Source organism: Phlebotomus papatasi, unplaced genomic scaffold (genome assembly GCF_024763615.1).
Source record: "Phlebotomus papatasi isolate M1 unplaced genomic scaffold, Ppap_2.1 HiC_scaffold_78, whole genome shotgun sequence".
In the NCBI taxonomy this organism is placed as follows: Eukaryota; Metazoa; Arthropoda; class Insecta; order Diptera; family Psychodidae; genus Phlebotomus; species Phlebotomus papatasi.
In genome coordinates this window covers 58,957-79,512 of record NW_026604970.1, presented here as the reverse complement: position 1 = coordinate 79,512, position 20,556 = coordinate 58,957, and the positions used below count along the sequence as shown (strand labels likewise).

At 41.2% G+C, this 20,556-nt stretch overlaps 5 protein-coding genes across 5 annotated transcripts; 2 read left to right on the top strand and 3 right to left on the bottom strand.

The window, feature by feature from the left end:
- Window positions 1-560: 560 nt before the first annotated feature.
- LOC129809382 (uncharacterized) lies at window positions 561-2,367 on the bottom strand. Its single transcript, XM_055859192.1, has 2 exons — window positions 2,360-2,367; window positions 561-2,184 (listed from the first exon to the last, which is right to left on the bottom strand). Exons 1-2 carry the CDS (start codon window positions 2,365-2,367, stop codon window positions 561-563), a joined length of 1,632 nt encoding a protein of 543 aa, XP_055715167.1.
- A 1,176-nt stretch (window positions 2,368-3,543) lies between these two features.
- On the bottom strand, window positions 3,544-6,826 carry LOC129809381 (putative nuclease HARBI1). The gene is made up of 3 exons (XM_055859191.1): window positions 6,355-6,826; window positions 6,000-6,301; window positions 3,544-4,089 (listed from the first exon to the last, which is right to left on the bottom strand). The coding sequence occupies exons 1-3, from the start codon at window positions 6,620-6,622 to the stop codon at window positions 3,544-3,546; spliced, it is 1,116 nt and encodes a 371-aa protein (XP_055715166.1). The 5' UTR covers window positions 6,623-6,826.
- A 1-nt stretch (window position 6,827) lies between these two features.
- Window positions 6,828-10,861, bottom strand: LOC129809380 (uncharacterized). The gene is made up of 2 exons (XM_055859190.1): window positions 10,715-10,861; window positions 6,828-10,637 (listed from the first exon to the last, which is right to left on the bottom strand). The coding sequence occupies exon 2, from the start codon at window positions 10,566-10,568 to the stop codon at window positions 6,828-6,830; it is 3,741 nt and encodes a 1,246-aa protein (XP_055715165.1). The 5' UTR covers window positions 10,569-10,637; window positions 10,715-10,861.
- Window positions 10,862-11,250: 389 nt separating this feature from the next.
- LOC129809379 (uncharacterized) lies at window positions 11,251-12,441 on the top strand. The gene has a single exon (XM_055859189.1). It carries the CDS (start codon window positions 11,251-11,253, stop codon window positions 12,439-12,441), a length of 1,191 nt encoding a protein of 396 aa, XP_055715164.1.
- A 4,480-nt stretch (window positions 12,442-16,921) lies between these two features.
- Window positions 16,922-17,743, top strand: LOC129809378 (uncharacterized). Its single transcript, XM_055859188.1, has one exon. The coding sequence runs from the start codon at window positions 16,922-16,924 to the stop codon at window positions 17,741-17,743; it is 822 nt and encodes a 273-aa protein (XP_055715163.1).
- Window positions 17,744-20,556: the final 2,813 nt, after the last annotated feature.

Below are 20,556 nucleotides of genomic sequence, written 5' to 3'. Positions count from 1 at the left end.
TGTTCTTATGGAATAGATTCCCTGATCTCTGAATTACCTGGAAAATATGCGAAATAATTGGAATAATTCCTCAATCCGGGAGAACGGATCAACGATTTGAAACTGCTGCTTTTTTCTTCCACTAATGCTATATTTAAACACTCCTCCTTCAAGACTACACTCACAAATTTTAATTTTTTCTTGCCACTGCCCTAGAAACGTGCTTCCTCATGGATTTTCATCACAAAGACTCTTTCCGGAACTAACTCCAACGGTAAACAACCACCATTGCTAAAACTTTTTCACTGGCCACTTTTGCAGGCATGCAAGCCTACATGAAATACTATCATGAATTGCTCAATAAGCTTCAAATTTAAAAGTGATAACGTTCAATTGTAAACATTCTCCCCCTATTTCATGAGGCGTTTCCAAAGTGGGCTTACAAACTTCAATTTTGTTTACAAACTTTATAAATTTTTGTTTTCTTTAAATTAAACTAATAAAGTGAATCCTCCACCTAAATTCAATTTTGGTTTTTCTTTTATTTTAATTACTTCAAATCTGATTTCAGTTACGTTAAATTATTGCTTTTCTTCGATTAAAAGTTTCACTAACTTCGTAATAGGTCGTTTCAAGGATTTGCCATTCACTCTTACCACCACCACCCTAACTTTCTGATCCCTTCCTGGTAGTACACTTTCGACAAGGCCCATAGGCCACTCAACATTTGCTGCAGACTCCGACTTTAGCAATACTACATCTCCTATGGCAATGTTGGGGCTCTCTTGGTTCCATAAATGGCGTTGTTGTAACGAATGTAAGTACTCGACTTTCCAACGTCGCACAAAATCATTCCTCAGTTTGGTGCAAAGTTGCCAACGCCTCAAAGTGTCTATTTGTTCAGGATCATTTGGCCCGATTGGCAATTGGGTTGGAGCATGGCCAATCAAAAAATCTCCAGGGGTAAGACATTTGTAGTCTCCTGGATGATCAGTCACTGCCACCAGTGGCCTGCTGTTTAACACTGCCTCAATCTGTATCACAACAGTATTTAGTTCCTCATACGTCAATATTGCTCGCCCTACCACTCGCACGAAATGATGCTTAAAACTTCTCACTGCGGCTTCCCATAATCCGCCTTGGTGGGGAGCTAGAGGAGGGTTGAACAGCCATTGAATGTGAAGACTTGATGACAAATCAGACAATTCTTGCTGAGTGGCATGTTCTTTCAGAAGCTGATAGAGTTCTTTCGATGCCCCCACAAAATTGGTGCCATTGTCGCTGTGCATGTGTGATGGCATGCCACGTCTCGCAATAAACCTTCGAAATGCACTGATAAAAGCCTTCGTTGAAAGCGAGGTGAGAACCTCCAAATGAACAGCTTTTGTGCACATGCATATGAATATGCAAACATAGCCTTTTTCTTGTGCAGATCCTCTTGGGGCTCTTTTGATTAAAACATGGCCAGTCAAGTCAACTCCTGTGTGCAAAAAGGGTCTAGTGAGAGTAACTCTGTACTCTGGAAGAGATCCCATCAGTTGTTCTGACATCTTCGGTTTCGCTCGAATACAAACTACACATTTGTGCACTTCCCTTCGAACCAAACTTCTCCCCTTGACAGGCCAGAATCTTCTTCGAATTGATGAAAGAGTTTCCTGAGGTCCAGAGTGAAGGAGTCTCACATGCTCTGCTTCAGCAATCCACTCGGCCAGTTTCCCGTGAGGGAGAATGATTTGGAATTTGGCATCATAATTCTCATGAGCGGAATCAATTCTTCCCCCAACTCGCAAAATGCCATCAATGTCCACAAAAGGGTAAAGTGTTCGCAGGTATCTATCAACCTTGTTTCTGCGATTCGACTGGATTTTCTCTAAGGTTGTCTTCAAATGGTTCTCTTGTTCCCACTTGATCAGGAATTTTTCAGCCACTTGTAATTCTGTCACCGTCAGAAATGGAAAAGACTCATCTGCATTTGCAGAACTTCTTGTGACTCTTCTTCGTGGTTGCTTGAACTTGGTTGCTGCTCTGGAAACCCATGCAACAACTCTGGTGGCTTTGATGAATGAACTGCAATGCTCTATGAGATGATTATAGATGGCATTTGGATCAGTCCTAGAATCAAGCACTGCAGTACAAACTGAAGGCGCAGGCTGTTCTTCTGGAGAAAATTCTGGAGGCCATTGACTACTATCTTCCTGCAGCCAACTAGGACCATGCCACCAGAGAGAGTTCGATATAAGATTCAAGACTTTGCATCCCCTGGGGGTGGATTATGTAGAAAAGGTGAAGCCGGTGAATGATTCACTTGACAGCTGCAGTGAACCCTTCACCAGTGAACTGCTAGAAAGCGATTACACAAGCAGTGAACGTTTCACTTCACCCATTCATTTTAGGTTATGGTTTTCACCACCACATTTATTAGTGAACACTCAAGTGAATATGAGTAATATTACCGGTGGGAGGAAAAAAACCGGAGTGAGTGAGTCCCAGAAAGGGGCTCTCCTCACATATTTGGAAGAAAACCTTTCTGTGGCTCGACATCAGTAAGTATGCAGAGTTTTTTCCTTGAAAGAATAGAAATGTCCTCATTTTTCTAATGTTTTTTTTTTTGCAGATTCACATCGGGAGTTGATGGGGCTAAGGAGCTGCAGAAGCATTGGAACTCTATTGAATTGTTATTGAATGCCATGGGAGGTACTTCAAAGAATGCACGAGAATGGAAGAAATGTTGGACAGACCTCCGGAATGGCACCCGCAAAAGATATATGGCAGAAAAGGCAAAGCGGGGCCAATCCGGAGTCAACGATATCATCGATACTCTTTCTCCCTTTGACCAAAGGGTAATTGGGATTGTAACAATCGAGGCAATTGATGGTGATCTGAGCCGCGAGCATGGCATTGGAAATATGTTTTCAGATAACATTGCATCTAGTCCAAACATTTTTTGTTCAGATGAAGCAGGCCCGTCACATTTCTCGCAAGATAGTTGCGAAGTAGTGGCAGATTCCGCCAATATGGACTATTGTGATGTTCCGGAAACAGCAAACGATTCACAAATGGCCTCTTCAGCTTCTGAGCGCGAACCAAATTCAGCAAATCGTCAGCAGATTTCCACAGGAAGGGCTTCTTCACTTAGACGAGGATACAATGCATCAGGTCAGCGATTCAATGCAAGATCGTCCACCAAATCACGAGATGAGGAGGAGACAGAGATGTTGCGAAATCTTATGACCCTTAAAAAAAGGAAGCTAGACATTCTTGAAGAGTCTCACGAAATGAATAAGAGAGAACAAGCGGTACGAATTGAGCTGATGCAAGCCAAAATTAAAGCCCTTTCTCGTCAAAATTAAAACCATAATAATATACCTTGAAAGTGCAGACGAATTTCTTAATGGATCTTATAAGAGGCAAATACGATATTTTTTCTGCGACTTTAGGAAATGCTACAAAATAGTTTTTCTAACTCTCAGTATCATGAATTTATAGACTAGTGAATTTAATTAGAAGTTTATATGAAGTACAAAGTAGACATAACTTGATAAAGATAATATATTTTTCTGTAATTTAAAAATTATCTCTAATAATTCGGTCCCTCAACCTCCTTCCATTCTGCAAGATTGCGACGGTATCCATTTCCACAAAGTCACCATATGGAGCCTCATCTGCTTGTACCTGATTATCAAGTTCAGCTGCTATCTCTTCATCTGTTGGCAGAGGGTATCCTTTAAGAATCATAACGTTGTGTAAAGTGCAGCACGCATTAATAATTTTTCCCGCCTTCACTGGATCATATAGTAAGATTCTTTGGCGAGAAATTGCTCTGAACCTACTCTTCAACACCCCATTACACCTTTCAACAGTTGAGCGACAGGCTTTATGCGCATTGTTGAATCTTTCCTCTGCCTCATTATGAGGAGTCGGTACCGGAGTTATAAGCCACGGCAGAAGTCCATATCCGCTATCTCCCAACAGCCAACTATCTCTTTCGCCTCGGTTGTAGGAGTAGCGCAGGTATTGGCTTACTGAGGAACTGTTGAAGATAAAGCTATCGTTGACAAGCCCTCCAAACTTTGGGTTGACGTTGAGAATTTTTAAATTATGATCGCAAATCTAAAGATGAAAGATATTATTTCTTAAAAGGGACAGATAACCCTAACCGGCTTATTGTAGGTGAGATTCTTAATGTGAGCTAACTCGGAATGTATGCAAATTCGATTTAGAGCTGAAGTTGTGGGACGCCATTCAGTTATTTTGAATCAAATTCGTGAAATTATACAAATTTTGTATTTAAACCAAAATATCAAAGATTTGGATGGAGTAACAGAAAAATGATATATGGGTGAAATGTAGACCAGAATGTTCTCTATAATTTTGCAGTAAAGCATGATCTCATCGATTACTCAGAAGCCAAGATAATCGAGATTGTTTGTTTCTGAACTCGTTTTTCGACCAGAGCGCCCCAAGTGTTCATTTGATGAACTTCAACTGTATCAGAGAATGTTGTATTTTGTGAGACTTTCTATTTAAAACCCTATTTTAAGTGTCTTTGTGGAGTAGAGGCAGTCAAATTGGCATCTGAGTGATTTCAAAGGGTTATTATGGTAAAAATTAATTTTTTCACACTTAAACGGCAAAATCGGACATATCGCATTATCTGATCGAAAAATGATGTATGGACGAAATGTAGAGACAAATGTGCTCTACAATCATGTCGAAGTAATCATCAAAATCGGTGTTGGTCCCACAAAGTTCAAATGTTCTAGAAAGTTGTAGCATTTGGTGAGATCTTTCGTTTAAAACCTCACCCATCAAAATCGGTCAAATAGAACAGGAGATATGATTTTTTGAATTTCGTGAACTTTGACCCCTCATATCTCCGGTTCTATTGAAACCACAGCGCACTTACGCCCCATTTTGGAAACGTCCTAGACTGGACTACAACACTCTAAAATTTCATTAACTTGCACAATGTCGTTTTTGAGAAAAATGAGTTTGAATTTCGATGAATTTTGACGCTATCACAGCGCCACCTGTGATGAATTTTTGAACTTCCATCTGAAAGTGCTCATCGAGACGAAACCAAAACCCCAAAATTTAGGTCGATATGTTAATTAGAACCGGAGATAGAGGCCGGTCAATATTCGAACTTTGACCCCTTATAGCTCGGGTCAGGGGTTATGGATCGACTTAAGTATTTTTTTGTTTGATAGATATAATCAGCAACTATAACATACTAAAATTTCAGCCCGATGCATAAAGGAATTTCTGAGTTATTTAACTTAGAAAATTGAAAAATCTTCTTTTTAAAAATAGCGCCCCTAGCGGTGGTTTTATGAACTTGTGATGTTGGAAGAGGAAGTGGAATTTCACGAGAGATTTCCAAAACGCCCTCATTTTTTCTATTCTGATAATTAGAACCGGAGTTATGGCCATTTTAAAAATTGTTTTTGGACTCTTATTGCTCGGGTCAGGGGGGTCGGGGGACCTTAGGTTTGGTATTGATGGAAAGCTCTAAGGCCCATCTATAACATACTAAAATTTGAGCCCGCTCGATGCCACAGGGGCGGAGCTATTGAGAAAACAAAAAAGGGGGGTCTTCAAAATGGCGGAAGGAGGGGTGGGGGGTGGGGGGTCAATGCACCAAGTTGCAATTTTCACCCGATATATAACCTTTGCCGAAAACCGCAAATCGATATCTTTTTTAGTTTAGGAGCTATTAAGCTCCAAAGAGCGGCCGGCCGGCCGGCCGGGAACGTAAAATAGCCACATATATATTCGTGATCAGGAAGTGGCGAAACACATTTTGGCCAAGTTTGAGCGCGATCGGAGGACATGAAATTTTGTTAGAATTATAGTAGGTGAGATTGTTAACAATCTCACCTAATATCAAAACTTGAACATATAACATTTCTTAAATAAAAATGAACTGTAAGCATTAAACGGCTTCCGAGTTCGTCAATCAAAAATCTCACCAATTATAGACTTATTTAGATTTATCACTAAGTTCCAAAAATACTTACGATTTGGACGTTCTTCGAATGAGCTGCTTTTCGTACTGAATAATAAGCATGCTCAACTGCAACCGGAGGTCTCTTGATCAGGACATGAGTGCAGTCAATCAGTCCAATAACTCCCGGTATCCCATGTTTTTGATAAAACTGCCTTTTTATATCATTCTTCTCAGCTGTTGTAGTGGGAAATTTAATAAATTGCGGCGCAATATATTCATCTATGATATTAAGTACTTCATCAAGACACTGGGATACTGTTGGCTGCGCTTGACTGATCTCCGACTCAAGTCCAATGGATCGTTGAAAACTTCCTATAAAGTGGCTATTTACGATTAAGGAATTAAGCAGAACTTAAAATATTTACCACATGCAAAAAATCTTAGGGCACATAGTACCCTTTGTTCTTTTGTGAGACCTGTAGATCTATCCCTATCCTCCATATAGGGAAATATGAGGCGCATATATGTCCTACAAATGTCTTTTGTAAGACGGAACACTTGCTTGAAGTACCCTTCCGGATAATCTTCCAGCGGATTAATGGTATCACGTAATTCACGTCGTATAATACGCAAATTCTTCACACGGCGTTTCTCGCGAGCACGGCGAATTCTCCTTATTATTAAAATGTCCATTTTAAAAAAGAAAAGCGAGGAAATTCGTGATTTTTTCTGACACTTAGGATGTAAACAAATGAATTTTGACGTTTTCGAATTCACTCAAGCAGTTTTTCACCACAGCTGATTCACTCACTCATTCACAATCACTTTTCTAGCAGTTGTGAACGCGAGTGGTGAATCATTCACGGTGAACGTTTCACCAGTGAAGGCTTCACCAATTTTACATAATCCACCCCCTGGAAAGCACATCAGCTGGATTTTGCTTCGTTGGCACATGCCTCCATTGTGAAGGTGTGGAAAATGAGCGAATTTTCATGACACGATTTCGAACAAAAACGTCTCGATGAGCTTTGGAGTGAATCTGGTAGAGAACAACTTTGGCATCTGTCCAGTAATATCTCTCCTGTATGCCCAACGACTCACCTACGGCAGACATCAGTTGTACGGCTAACTCAGCACCACTGAGTTCAGCTTTTGGAATGGTAAGTGATTGTGCATGATCATCCTTTGAACTAATGGGATTCAACCTCGATTTTGCACTCACTAAACCAGAACAACGCCTATGGTTACTGTCTTCATATATCAAGTACACTGCTGCTCCATATGCGAGATTGCTTGCATCGGAAAACGCGTGAAGCTCCTTCTTCACTGGATTTTCTACCGCACAAATCCATCTAGGAATGCATAAGTCGTCAACATTTTTCAAATCTCCCACGAAAGCTTTCCATTGTCTATCCAGACATTCCGGAACCTCATCATCCCATTCAAGCCCTTTTCTCCACAAAACTTGCATAATCACTTTGGCTGACGTCACTACTGGGGCAATCAGACCACATGGGTCAAAAATCCGAGCTATCTTTGAGAGTATGTTTCTCTTAGTGACAGGAGTGGACTGTAAATCTTCTGCTACTCGGAACCTGAATTCATCTTCCCGTGGATTCCAAATGATACCCAGCGTTTTTGACTCTTCATCCAGTATAAGGTCAGAATCATCTGCATTGTGATCATTGTTCGCAAGAATTTGTGGACGGTTGCTTCTGAATTTGGATAATTCCATTCCAGCAGTTCTCAAGATGCCAGTCAGTTGTTCTTTGACTGTTAAAGCCTCCTGAACCGTTGACACTGAAACCAAGCAGTCATCAACATAAAAGTTGTGACGCAAAACTGACGCGGCAAGGGGGTACGTTTGACTCTCATCTTCAGCTATCTTATTCAACACCCGGGTGGCCAAAAATGGGGATGCAGCCACTCCGAAGCACACCCTCGTGAACCGATAATAAATTACCTCACTGCCTTCCCTCCACAAAAATCGGTGGTAGTCTTTATGAGGAGAATGTAATGCAACCTGGAGGTACATCTGTTTTATATCACATGTAAGTGTTATCTCATTCAGGCGGAATCTCCACAGAATGGAAATCAGAGTAGGTTGCACTACAGGGCAAGCTTTAATGCAGTCATTGAAACTTAATCCAGTCTTTGTCCTAGAACTTGCATTGAATACAATTCGAGTTTTTGTAGAAACTGCATTCTCCTTGACCACAGCGTGATGAGGAAGGTAATAGGAAGGATTTGACAACTCAGTCAGCGGAACCCTTTCAATGATGCCTTGTGACAAGTACTCTTTAAATATGGTATCATATTCTGCAAAGAGTCTTGGATGCCTTGGCAATCTGGACAAGAGATAGTTTAACTGACGAGTGGCAATCAATTTATTATCAGCGAGATCTTCAATATTTGGTTTCAGGGGAATTTGAACAACATATCGACCCTCTGAATTTTTATGAGTAGTCAAACGAAACTGCTCCTCAACTTCGCGATGTTCAGATTCAATAATTGTCTCCTTAGGGATCTCCTCAATCTCCCAAAATCGTTTAATTGTCCGGTCAATGCTGGCGAGAGTGGTTATGTAACAAGCTCCGGTGGGCCCCCTCTCTTCGGGACATGGTCCTACAACCAACCATCCGAACACGCTTGACTGAAGAATGGGCATTCCCTCACCCAATTCCTGGCGTTCATTCAAGAAATATTGCCAAACATGGGCACCGCCAATGAGGAGATCAATTTTTTGACTGACATGCCAAGAGGGATCGGCCAATTTAAGATTTGGGGGTAAGGGAATTTGTGATAAGTCCACCTCCCAGTTAGGCTGATCTCCCACAACTTTGGGCATGACAATACAATCAAGTGACTCAGTTATGAACTCGAGACCCCTCTGGTATCGCATTTTTATTTCAACTTCATGCTGACTGGCCTGAGATATGGATCCAACCCCATCTACCACAAGATTACTTCGTCTTGGCTTCAAACTTAAACGTTGGCACATGCGTGACGTTATAATATTAATTTGGGAGGCGGGATCGAGTACTACTCGGCACTTCAGTGAAATATTGTCAGGACCCAAGAGAGAAACGATCGCAGTTGCAAACAAAACCTTAGTCTTCACTCCCCCATCAGCTCCAGAAATACTTAGGGAAGTACCGGTGGAAGAGGAATTTCTTGGCAATACAAGAGGTAAGGGATTTGTGGTACTCTCTTGCTGAGTGGTAATGGCAACTGACTGAGACCTTGATTTTTCATTTGAAAAAGCAATATGCAAAAGGTGATTATGTTTTTGCGAGCATTCTTTGCACGCCTGATAGTTACATGAATCAATTGAATGAGAATCTATCAAACAATTTAAGCAAAGCTTAAGGCTCTTAACAACTTCTACCCTATCTTTGTGAGGCAAACCCAAAAACTTCCTACACTTATAAAGCCTATGAGGATTCTTTTTGCAATACTGACAATTTTCTTTTTTATTGCTTACAACACAAGTGAACGCCTTATTTGACTTACTGCGCGATTGTTGTTGTTGATTAGGCACGGTAGGTGGGCACGACTCGAGCTGACGGCATCTCTTGTTGAGGAAGTCATCGAAATCTTTCCACGTCGGAACACCATCTGGCTGCTTTTCACTCCAAGCTTCTTGTGTCTGGGAGTCAAGGTGCTTCAAGGTCAGGTGGATTAACCAAGGATCCCTTTCGTTGACATTTAAAGCATCAATTGCCTCCAAGCACTGCGTTGTTGATGCCTGAAGCTGTCTCAGAGCTACTGCATCAGGTTTGGTGATCTGTGGTTGCTTCAAGAATCTCTCAAAATGTGAAGTGATGATCATCATCTTGTCCTCATAGCGCTTTACCAGTCTTTCCCAAGCGATGTCGAAATTTGAGTCCGTTATCTCAAGGTTTTTGAAAAGCCCATACGCATCTCCGCTGGTAGACGTGAGTAAGTAGTGCATTTTTTGTGATTTGGACAAGGTCCTGTCATTTCCCACACTGGATATGAAGAGATTTTTAAATGAGTGCCAATCAGCGTAGGATCCACTGAACATGGGGAGCTTTATGGGCTCCAATTTGGCTCTACGCTCTGCTGTGGAATTGTGTCTGGCACCATCTTCTTCTCTGTTGGTAATTGAGTCACTTCTGGATATCTCCAACATTCTTTGAAACTCCTCCCTTTGCGCAGATAAAATTTCTTTGAGCTTTACCTCCTCACTAATTCTTTGCTGCCTTTGCTCCTTCATCTGTTGAGTCATCAATGAAACAAGAGAAGCAATGCTGGCATTGCCTGATTCACCAAGTTCCCCACTGATATTCAAGCCTGTAGACTCTGAAGATTTTGAGGTTAATTTTGCCAAAAGTGTACTGATGGTCATTTCAACCTCAAGGCATTCATCTAGAAAGGCTGATAATTCATCCTGTTCTTTCGTCTTAGTCTCCGGTGGGGCTTCATTGATTATCTCAGACTGTAAAGCTTGAAATTTCTTTTCAATGCGCTCAAGAGTGTCTCTGGTGGCCAGCAGCTCGACCTCAGCTCCCTGTTCATTCAACTTCCCAGGAGTTATATGGTATTTCTCGATGACATTCTTCACAATCGTGAGCTGTCCCTTGTAGTTGCGTTTGCTGTATCCTTTGTTTGGCATGGTGCTGGTCCCGAAGATCAATCTGCCTTCTATACGAAGAAGGACCAAGTGTTGAGAATTTTGGCTCACCTAAAGTAAACAATAATTTCCTTCAATTAGCTCTGGCTCCTGCACACAAGGGGAATATCACCAAGTCTCTCAATTACCTAAAGTAAATGACAATTTCTCCTGTTAGCCAATTCCCTGTTCTTATGGAATAGATTCCCTGATCTCTGAATTACCTGGAAAATATGCGAAATAATTGGAATAATTCCTCAATCCGGGAGAACGGATCAACGATTTGAAACTGCTGCTTTTTTTCTTCCACTAATGCTATATTTAAACACTCCTCCTTCAAGACTACACTCACAAATTTTAATTTTTTCTTGCCACTGCCCTAGAAACGTGCTTCCTCATGGATTTTTATCACAAAGACCCTTTCCGGAACTAACTCCAACGGTAAACAACCACCATTGCTAAAACTTTTTCACTGGCCACTTTTGCAGGCATGCAAGCCTACATGAAATACTATCATGAATTGCTCAATAAGCTTCAAATTTAAAAGTGATAACGTTCAATTGTAAACACAGAGTTTGGATGGATCTTAACAGGATCTCATAGTCAAAAGAAACTTCCAGAAAGTAAAATAATTAGCATGATTTCGATGGCTGAAATTGATCGAAAATTACAGCTTTTCTGGGAAATGGATCAACACACAGAGCCACATAGGGTGCTACATCGTGTTGAAAAGGAGTTTGCAGAAACACATTCAAGAACCGAAGATGGACGATATGTAGTCCAATTGCCATTTAAAGGTAATCCTTCGGAACTAGGAGATTCAAAAAAGCAAGCAATGGCTCGCTTTATTAATATGGAAAAGAAATTCGCCACAAACGAGCAACTAAGAAAGGATTACTCTGAATTTATTCATGAGTATATTTCTTTGGGGCATATGTCGCTTGCACCTCCTGATGGTGGAAAATATTATTTGCTACATCACGCGGTTTTTAAGAAAGAAAGTTCCACGACCAAGACGCGTGTTGTCTTTGATGCGTCTTGTAAGACATCAACAGGAAAAAGCTTGAATTCAGTGTTGCATGCTGGTCCAAAGCTGCAACAAAATTTAAATCAGATTATCATACGTTGGTGTAAATACAAGTATGTATACACTGCTGACATCGAGAAGATGTTCAGGCAGATAATCGTAGCAGAAGGACACAGAGATTACTTAAGAATTCTGTGGAGAGACAGCCCTAAGCAACCAATTCGTGAATACAGGTTAAATACGGTGACGTATGGAACTGCACCGGCCACGTACTTGTCGGTGAAGGTTCTGATGCAGTTGGCTGAAGACGAAGGAGCGCAATTCTCTGCTGCTGTCGCCGCCATAAAAGATTTTTACGTCGATGACGTAATGACAGGGGCAGACACAGTGGAGGGTGCTCTTCAAATTCAGAATGAATTGATCAATTTGCTACAAAAGGGAGGCATGAATTTGAGAAAATGGACTAGTAACAAACCTGAGTTGCTAGCAAACCTCTCTGAAGAACAAATTGAAGCTAAGTATCTGCAACTGACTGAAAATGAGACATTAACAGCTCTTGGTGTTGGTTGGGATCCTAACACCGACCAATTTTCTTACAAAATAAAACCAACTCCTCGCTCTGGTCAGATGGACAAGAGAATTATACTATCCGATCTGGCTTCTATCTATGATCCTATTGGTTGGCTAGCTCCAGTAACTATAAGAGCTAGATTAATCATGCAGAGAGCATGTAAGGATCAAGTAGACTGGAACAAACCTGTTTCAAAAGGCATCGTGGATGATTGGAAAGAATTTCTACGTAACCTTCCAGAGGTGGAGAAAATAAGAATTCCGAGATACATGAACTAGTAGTATAGTAGTAGTATATTTATTTAATCACAAAATAGGGTTCGTCCCTCTTACAATTGTGATAAAGAGAAAGAAAATTAAAATTAAATAACAAAAGAACACAGAGTTAAAGAGAAAAAAACAAAGGTGGAATAAAGAAGAGAAAAAAAGATAAGATGAAAAGATGCCTCTTTAAGATTCACTCAGCCTGTATTCGAAAAAAACCGCCGAATTCCATCCGCGGACCTACGTATGTCACTGGGAATTGCGTTGTAGAGCACAACACCCTTTACAAAGAGTGACCGGTACAGACAATCACTCCTGACCTTAGGCACTATGAGTCCCCGAACCCTGGCCGAACCCCCCCTCACCAGAAGACCCGACAGGTACTCAGGACACCCAAAAATCAGCAAATGAAACAAAAAGAGCACGGCTCTTGAGTTCAAATGAGAAATAAGGTCACAGCCGATAAATACATTTCTATGGGGAGTGATGTGGTCCCGGCGATTTAAGCCACAGATATACCTGACACAATTATTGAAAGAGACAGTTAAACGACGAATGGTGTCACTATCCGCCGCAAAGAAGAGCTCTGCTCCGTAAGTAAAGAAAGGAAGAAGAAGCGCTCGCGCGAGGAGCAAGCGAGTGTCATAAGGTGTGATGTCCCGGAAGCGCCTAAGGGTATACAAGGAGTAGTTGACCTTTCGGCAAATTGAAGTAGCATGGTCTGACCAAGATAGCGTAGAATTGAAGATTATTCCAAGGTTTTTAACCTGATCTACGATGGGAATAATATCTCCGTGTAGGAGTAGAGGAAAGAAATCAAATGAAGGGGTTTTCTTATAAATGATGATAGCTTGGGACTTTTTAGGGTTTAGAAGCAAACCATTCAGCAACGCCCAGTGCTCAATTTTGGAAAGATTAGAGTTCATAAGATCGAAGGCACCCTGTGGATTAGTAGGATCAGCATCCACATAGATTTGAAGGTCATCTGCATAAAGATGAAATAGGCAATTTAGCAAGACTGAAGGTAAATCATTTATAAAGAGAGAGAACATCAGAGGGCCAAGAATTGAACCCTGAGCAATGCCCTTACTTAAGAATGCAGGTGGTGAAGTTTCATCACCAAATTTGATGACATGTGATCTACCAGAGAAGTATGATCGAATGAGGGCAATTGCAGACGAAGAAAATTTGAAGAGACTACACAGCTTGTAGCAAAGAAGGTCGTGAGGAAGGCTATCAAAGGCCTTAGTGAAATCTAGAAGAACTAGAATCGCAAAACGACCACGATCGATAGCTGAAGAGATGTCATGGTTTACCTTGAGAAGGGCAGAAGTAGTACTGTGACCTTTACGGAAACCCGACTGAAAGGCACAGAGGAGTTCATTTGCGGTCAGATGTTGCGAAATTTGTTCGTGTAGAATAAATTCAAAAGCTTTTGAGAGGACAGGAAGTAGGCTAATAGGCCTAAAATCCGAAGGAGATTTGGGATTGGAAATTTTAGGAATTGGAACCACTAGTGCCCGCTTCCAAGAGTCTGGATAGCTTGAAGTTATAAGGATGTGATTGAAGATATCAGTGAGCACTGGATTTAAAACCGGGAGAAGAATTTTTATGAAATCAAGGGAAACGCCATCACACCCCATGGCATTCGACTTAACACGGTAGATAGCGTACACTACGTCTGCTTGAGAGACGCAGGTGAAGCTAAAACCCTCCCAGGGCGCGAGGGGGAAGGGAAGGACAAGTCACGTTTACAGAGGAAGATGTAGAAAAGAAAAGGCACAAATCACTGGCAGTAATGGAAAGATTGTCGCTTGGCGAGACTGATGGACGCAAGCCGAGTTTTTTTATATTGCTCCAAAGCGTTCTTAAGGGCAGCTTCGTGTTTAGGCAGCGATTGAAGTGACTCTTTTTGCGAGACTTGATTAAATTGCGTACCTTGTTTCGCAGTCGCTTAAAAGCACCCTCGTCGACAGTACAACCAGTACGCTTCCACTTTCTGTACGCAACGTCCCTACGTTTAATCAACGACACAACGGTATCGTTAATCCAAGGGGTGGACAAGGCAGGGATCAGTGAGCGCTTCTTTGGCACAACTTTCTCAAATAAATCATTTATCAGATCTGTAAAACAATCAACCTTTCCTGTGGAAGTGGCTTCAAAAGAGATATCTCCCCAGAAAACCTGCGAAGCTGAGGCTCGGGCATACAGGCCATTACAATTGCGAATATCGGCCACTGTTTTATACTTGTTGACAGGTTTAGGGAGACGTAAATTGTATGAAGCAAAGATCAGATCATGATCCGAGATTCCCGGAAGAGGTACCTGATTATACTTTAGTATCCTCTGCGAGTCACAAGAAGGCACAATTAACAAATCTAATAATGAGCCGAATCTAGTCGGATTAAAAGGAACGTGAAAGAGAGAGCGTGCAGATAAGAGATCAAGAGCTCTTTTTGATAGAGAAGTCTTCTTATTAAGGTTGACATTGAAGTCACCCATAATGACGAAATTATTATAATTGATGACGAGATCCAAAAGATTCTCAAAGTCAGCAACACTCGACACAGGAGGAGGGTTGTAGCATGAGAACATAGTGATGGTCACACCAGATGATCTCACACATACTCCTATATACTCGAGCTTACCAAACACACCAGAGCAGATAATAGAAGATTTAAGGCAGCTACGGACATAAATTCCGACACCACCACCCCTCCCCGGGCCAGACCCATCACATCTAAAAAATTGAAAGTCCCGAGCACCAACCGACTCCATGGAATCAGAGGAATTCAGCCAGGTCTCAGAGACACACAGCACCGAGATCGAGGAGTTATGCAAAAGAGCACGCACTTCATCAATATGGCGCCTGATACTACGGGCATTTATGTAAGCAAGAATGGAAGAGAAGCGAGAATCAGTAGTGAGCTGATTCTGGCTCATAGACAAAGAATTTATATCTGCATTAACTATATCATCAGGCTGAATTTGAGATATTAAAGAAACATCGTTAAAATTGACTCTTAAGAAATTATCAATTGAAAAAGTGGAATTTAAGGAATCAGAGAGGGACGACCCACAAAATAAATTCAATTCTGTCGAAGAACCCACAGCAGAAGGCATATTGTCTGCAGGGTAAGTCCTAGTGAGAAGATTAGAAACCGGGCCCAGACTCAGATTGTTGGGAACGTCAATAGGGGAGATATCCACTGCAGAAGTTTGAGAAGAATTTCCTGGAGACGTGGCAGCCATTACCATCAGGTCACTGTCAGATGGACAGGATGGATCATGTTGAAGATAAACCGTTAACCGTTAACCGATAAACTATTCACCAGGAGCAAATGTACAGTTGCATGGTTTTTCGGACGCTTCGGAGAAGGCGTACGGCGCAGTGGTGTATGCACGTGTTGAAAAGGATAGTCTCGTGATGATACTACCACTTGCTGCTAAAACACGGGTTGTTCCATTGGACAAACCATACACAATGCCTCGACTTGAGCTCTGTGGAGCAGTTTTGCTAGCTGAGCTCCTTGATATGACTTTGAAAACACTCGATATCGCGGATGTAAACTGTCATGCTTGGATTGATTCTAAAATAGTCCTGGAATGGCTTCGAAGAGATGCATCTGAATGGGGTGATTATGTAGCCCAACGGATCGAAAAAATTCATAAATATACGGATAAAAAGATTTGGCAATATGTTTCCACAGAAGAAAATCCAGCAGATCTTCTGTCGCGAGGAATTTGTCCTTCAAAATTACGTACCACCAAACTATGGTGGAGAGGACCAACATGGCTAAAGGATCCTGAGGATTATTGGCCAGATAAGGAGCATGAGCATCTGAGAATGGTAGAAGAAGCATGTATGGCTGCCACATCTACTTCAATTCCGTTGTCGTTGATAGACAGAGATGATTTTTTCGACCACATGGCTGCTGAAGAAAAAATACCAGAATTAGATATACCAGAGAATGAGCTTCTGGATAAATATGATTCCTTATCGAAGACAATTCGTATCGCAGCATATTACTTCAGATTTATTAACTTGTTAAAGAAAAAAGAGCAAACAAGAGGTCCTTTGACAACTAAAGAGTTGAGAGAGGCGGAACTGTTTCTGGTCAAGTCACTCCAAGCAAAATATTTCGGACCAGAAGTTTATCGACTTCAAAAGAAACTTCCTATTCTCTCCAAAAGTAAGATACTCTCGTTGAGTCCATTTCTTGATGAGGATGGACTTCTTAGAGTGGGAGGAAGACTCGAAAATTCAGAACTCCCATATGGGGCAAAACATCCAGTTTTGAAACCCCAGAAATCTCATTTGGCTAATTTAATTATACGTGAAACCCATCATTCTACATTACATGGAGGAATTTCACTGACGTTGAATTATCTAAGGAACAAATATTGGATTCCTAATTCGAGAAATACTGTTAAGAGTATAATAGACAAATGTCTAATTTGTTTCAGACATAAAAGACACACTCCGGATCAGCTGATGGGAAATCTTCCGCATTCGAGAGTGACTTCATCTCCTCCCTTTACTTCGTGCGGAGTTGATTTCGCTGGACCTTTCTTCACGAGGGCGTCAAAAGTAAGGGGAGTTGCGAAGACCAAAAGCTATATCGCTATATTTGTCTGTTTCAGCACGAAAGCCGTACATATGGAACTCGTCAGTGATCTTACAAAAGAAGCTTTTCTAGCTGCGTTCAAAAGATTTATATCACGCAGAGGAAAACCAGCCAACATATATAGTGATAATGGTACAAACTTGGTTGGTGCGAAGAACGTACTAGAAAAGGAATTGAAAAAGGCGACAAAAGATGCAACCGAAAATGCATCAAGATATGCAGCTGAGGAAGGGATACAATGGCATCTAATCCCACCAGCAGCTTCTCATTTTGGTGGATTATGGGAAGCTGCAGTAAAGTCAGCTAAGAAACACTTGAAGATAGTGTTGAGGGATACAACTCTTTCGTATGAGGAATTCACGACAGTCCTAACACGCGTAGAAGCGGCCTTAAACTCAAGGCCAATTTCTCCGCTGTCTAACGATCCGAACAATCTTTCTGCCTTGTCGCCGAGACACTTCCTCATCGGAAGGCAAATCTTGGCCCCGCCCGAAGACGAAGTGGAAGAGGAAGAACCACTTAGACGTTGGAAAAAAGTTACGAGGCTGAATCAGTCCTTATGGAAAAGATGGTCTCGTGACTATTTACAGCATTTGCAGCAGCGCTACAAATGGCAGAGACTGAAAGAGCCTGTGGAGATAGGAGACTTAGTTCTTATCACGGACGGAAACATACCTCCTCAACGATGACCATTGGCAAGAGTCATTAGAATCCATCCAGGATCTGATGGTGTTAACAGAGTGGTGGATTTGAAGACTAAGGATGGGGAAAAAAGACGTCCAATCACTAAGATAGCGAAGCTTCCGATTGATCAGAAGCCTGATCGGACAGACTCTGATTTTAGACAAACCCCTAGTACGAGTAATTTCGCTTGGGCAAATCGTCAAAACAACAGACCAAGATTTAGAAATAGTTCCTGGAAAAGCACACTTCTTTTCATGCTGTTAGCGCTTTTCACTCTTGGAGCTACTCAAACTCACAGTCACTCTGCAGTTCGAACTCATAATTACACTATTGTTGAACCACAACCAGGTCTTTATGTTGAGGAACTAGGTGTAGCAAGGCTCAAGAGAGGAATATTGAGAATTGAAACGGATTATCGTTACGACCAATTTTCAAAGGACAGACTGACAATAGAGGACACGCTTAAAAATACATCAAATGCGTGTCGGGAAGCTGAAGAACTCACTCATGATGTGAGATGTAAATACTATATCGAACATCTTCGACACAAGATGGGTTCAGTCATTGAAAAAATTGAAAATATATACACTTCCGCAGTTAGAAAACGAAGAGGACTATTAGGCCAGGCTTTAACCTATGTCTTCAGAGTGAATGATGAAGTTTACAGGGATATAGAGGAACTTCAACAAAGTCAACGGGTACAGATGGACTCCATCAATCAGCATAATATGCTATTAAGCGCCAAGGTTGATCACGCGATAGAACAAATCAATGCCAAGATGTCACAATATACGCAGAAGATGAACCAGGTGATTCAACTCACAGAGGAACTACGATCTTGGAATGTGGTTATGGATCATAATAGGGTAAGACTGGAAGTTTTGGCAATGTATACGTCCGCGAGTGATTATCTTGAAGAATTAGATGAGTTTTATGAGAGATTGATGAGAGCAAGAACTGGAAGGGGCAACATCTTAGATTTTGCCTCACGCAAAACTTTAAATGAAACTATCAGGAGGACTTTAGATGGAATAGGGTCCGATTATCAAGTGGTTGAGATAGTAGGGTCCAAGGTTGACTTCACAATCAATGCAGATTCTATACAAATCTTTGGGAAGCTTTACATTCTGGAGAAACAGAGGTATAAGGTGCTCCACATAACACCTGTTCCAATGCGTCTCATTAATGGGAGTTTTCTTACACCTGATCTAGAGTCAGAGACAATTGCTGTTGATTTTAACAGCCAGACGTTCTTTGAATTTCGTCATGAAGGTTGCACTCATGATTTGCAGTCGGGATACGTATGCGCCCCTCATGCAGTACATGATCTGAAGGAGCGACCTACTTGTGTCATTGATCAGATCTACAACAGATATCCCAAGAAATCCTGCAAAGCTACTTTGATCGCGCTGAAAGGCATATTGTGGAAAAAATTGACTATGAACAATGTTTGGCTCTTTATCAGTAGTCAACCAGATTCCATTGCTATAATATTATAACGTGCACTTTTTTAAATCAAATTCGTTGCTATAAAGATTATTTAAATTACGGCGAAAATCGGAATGAATGCCATTTCTGTGAATGTGTGGTGTCAATCCACCTTCCTCCCGTCCTCTTTTTCCCAACCGGAGAGTTTGGATCAGATCTCCGAGGAGGAAGCAGTGAGAGTCAGTGGTGGAGTGTTAAAAGTTCTCCTCCATGTGGAGGAATGCCTATCGTCGAGACAATGGACTTTCCTGGAGGAAATCCCAGCCATTTAGGACTATCGGAGGAGCCATCCTACGAATTAGGAATCCAGACCGTACGTAAAGCTAAATATTGGCTTCCCAAGATGACTTGGAGTCAATGGATGGAGAAATCGCACCAAGGGCCCCATCGGTATTCTTATCGTCGCCGTCGCGGGAGGCTTGCTGCCCCTAAGGGAGAATCGTCGGGGGAGTCACCGAGCGACTGGTGGACATCTACTTCAGGGATTCGATCGGCTGACGGGGAGAAAGGAAATCTTCAGTTCTTCCACGGATTCACCCAGATGGAAATAGTCAGAGACATCGGACAAAATCTGCACTCCATACTCTTATCACTTCGTATGTAAAATATCCCTTCTTATCCTTCCATAAAATGAGAGTATCGGTTTAACAAGATTTCTCTTCTTGAGTAATTAATTAATCTTCAGATTTTAAATTAAATTTCATTTCTTATACTTGAATGTTTAAAATTAAAAGTAAATCATCACCATTTATTCTTGAGTTTTCAATAAATGAGAAGTCGATATTCCGGTAAATCATTGTTTTAAATGGCGCCCAATTCGTGGTTCTTTTACCACGACCCAAATTGAAGTTTCAATTTTTCAATAATCTGATTGAAATTTTCAGAGTCTCTAGCTCATCATATCTTTTGCTTCTAATTTTCTTTTTTCATTGTCAAGCAAAAGATCTTTTCTTTTTTTCTGTTTTTCTTTTTTTTCGTGGAGAGATGGTTCTCTACGGAAAATTTCAAACTTTTTTCGGGCAGCCAAAGTAGAAATATTCAATAAACTCTCATTTTTCCACCGAATTGACTCGAATTTTACCCAGAAATTAAATTTTAAATTTAAAACTGTTGAAAGAAATTCGCACTTGGGTAAATTCGGTTCAATTTCCTTAATTTTTCCCGTTTATGTTTTATGTTTCATAAGTGGCATAAATATTTCAGACATGCGTTGCACAGATTTGATTTGAAGGAAGAAAGAAGGAAAAAAAAATCAGTTTTAGATGGGATTAGGGGAATGAAAATCTTTTTACCTCGTGGTTCATCATTGCCACGTGGCTACGAAAATTTC

Excerpts from the sequence above, each read along its gene's own strand:
- LOC129809381 (XM_055859191.1), bottom strand. The coding sequence starts at position 6,622 with ATGGACATTTTAATAATAAGGAGAATTCGCCGTGCTCGCGAGAAACGC. Across the intron at positions 6,302-6,354 it reads CCTAAGATTTTTTGCATGTG|GAAGTTTTCAACGATCCATT; the intron begins GTAAATATTTTA and ends GCCACTTTATAG. Across the intron at positions 4,090-5,999 it reads ATTCGAAGAACGTCCAAATC|ATTTGCGATCATAATTTAAA; the intron begins GTAAGTATTTTT and ends TTTCATCTTTAG.
- LOC129809380 (XM_055859190.1), bottom strand. The coding sequence starts at position 10,568 with ATGCCAAACAAAGGATACAGCAAACGCAACTACAAGGGACAGCTCACG.
- LOC129809379 (XM_055859189.1), top strand. The coding sequence starts at position 11,251 with ATGGATCAACACACAGAGCCACATAGGGTGCTACATCGTGTTGAAAAG.
- LOC129809378 (XM_055859188.1), top strand. The coding sequence starts at position 16,922 with ATGGGAAATCTTCCGCATTCGAGAGTGACTTCATCTCCTCCCTTTACT.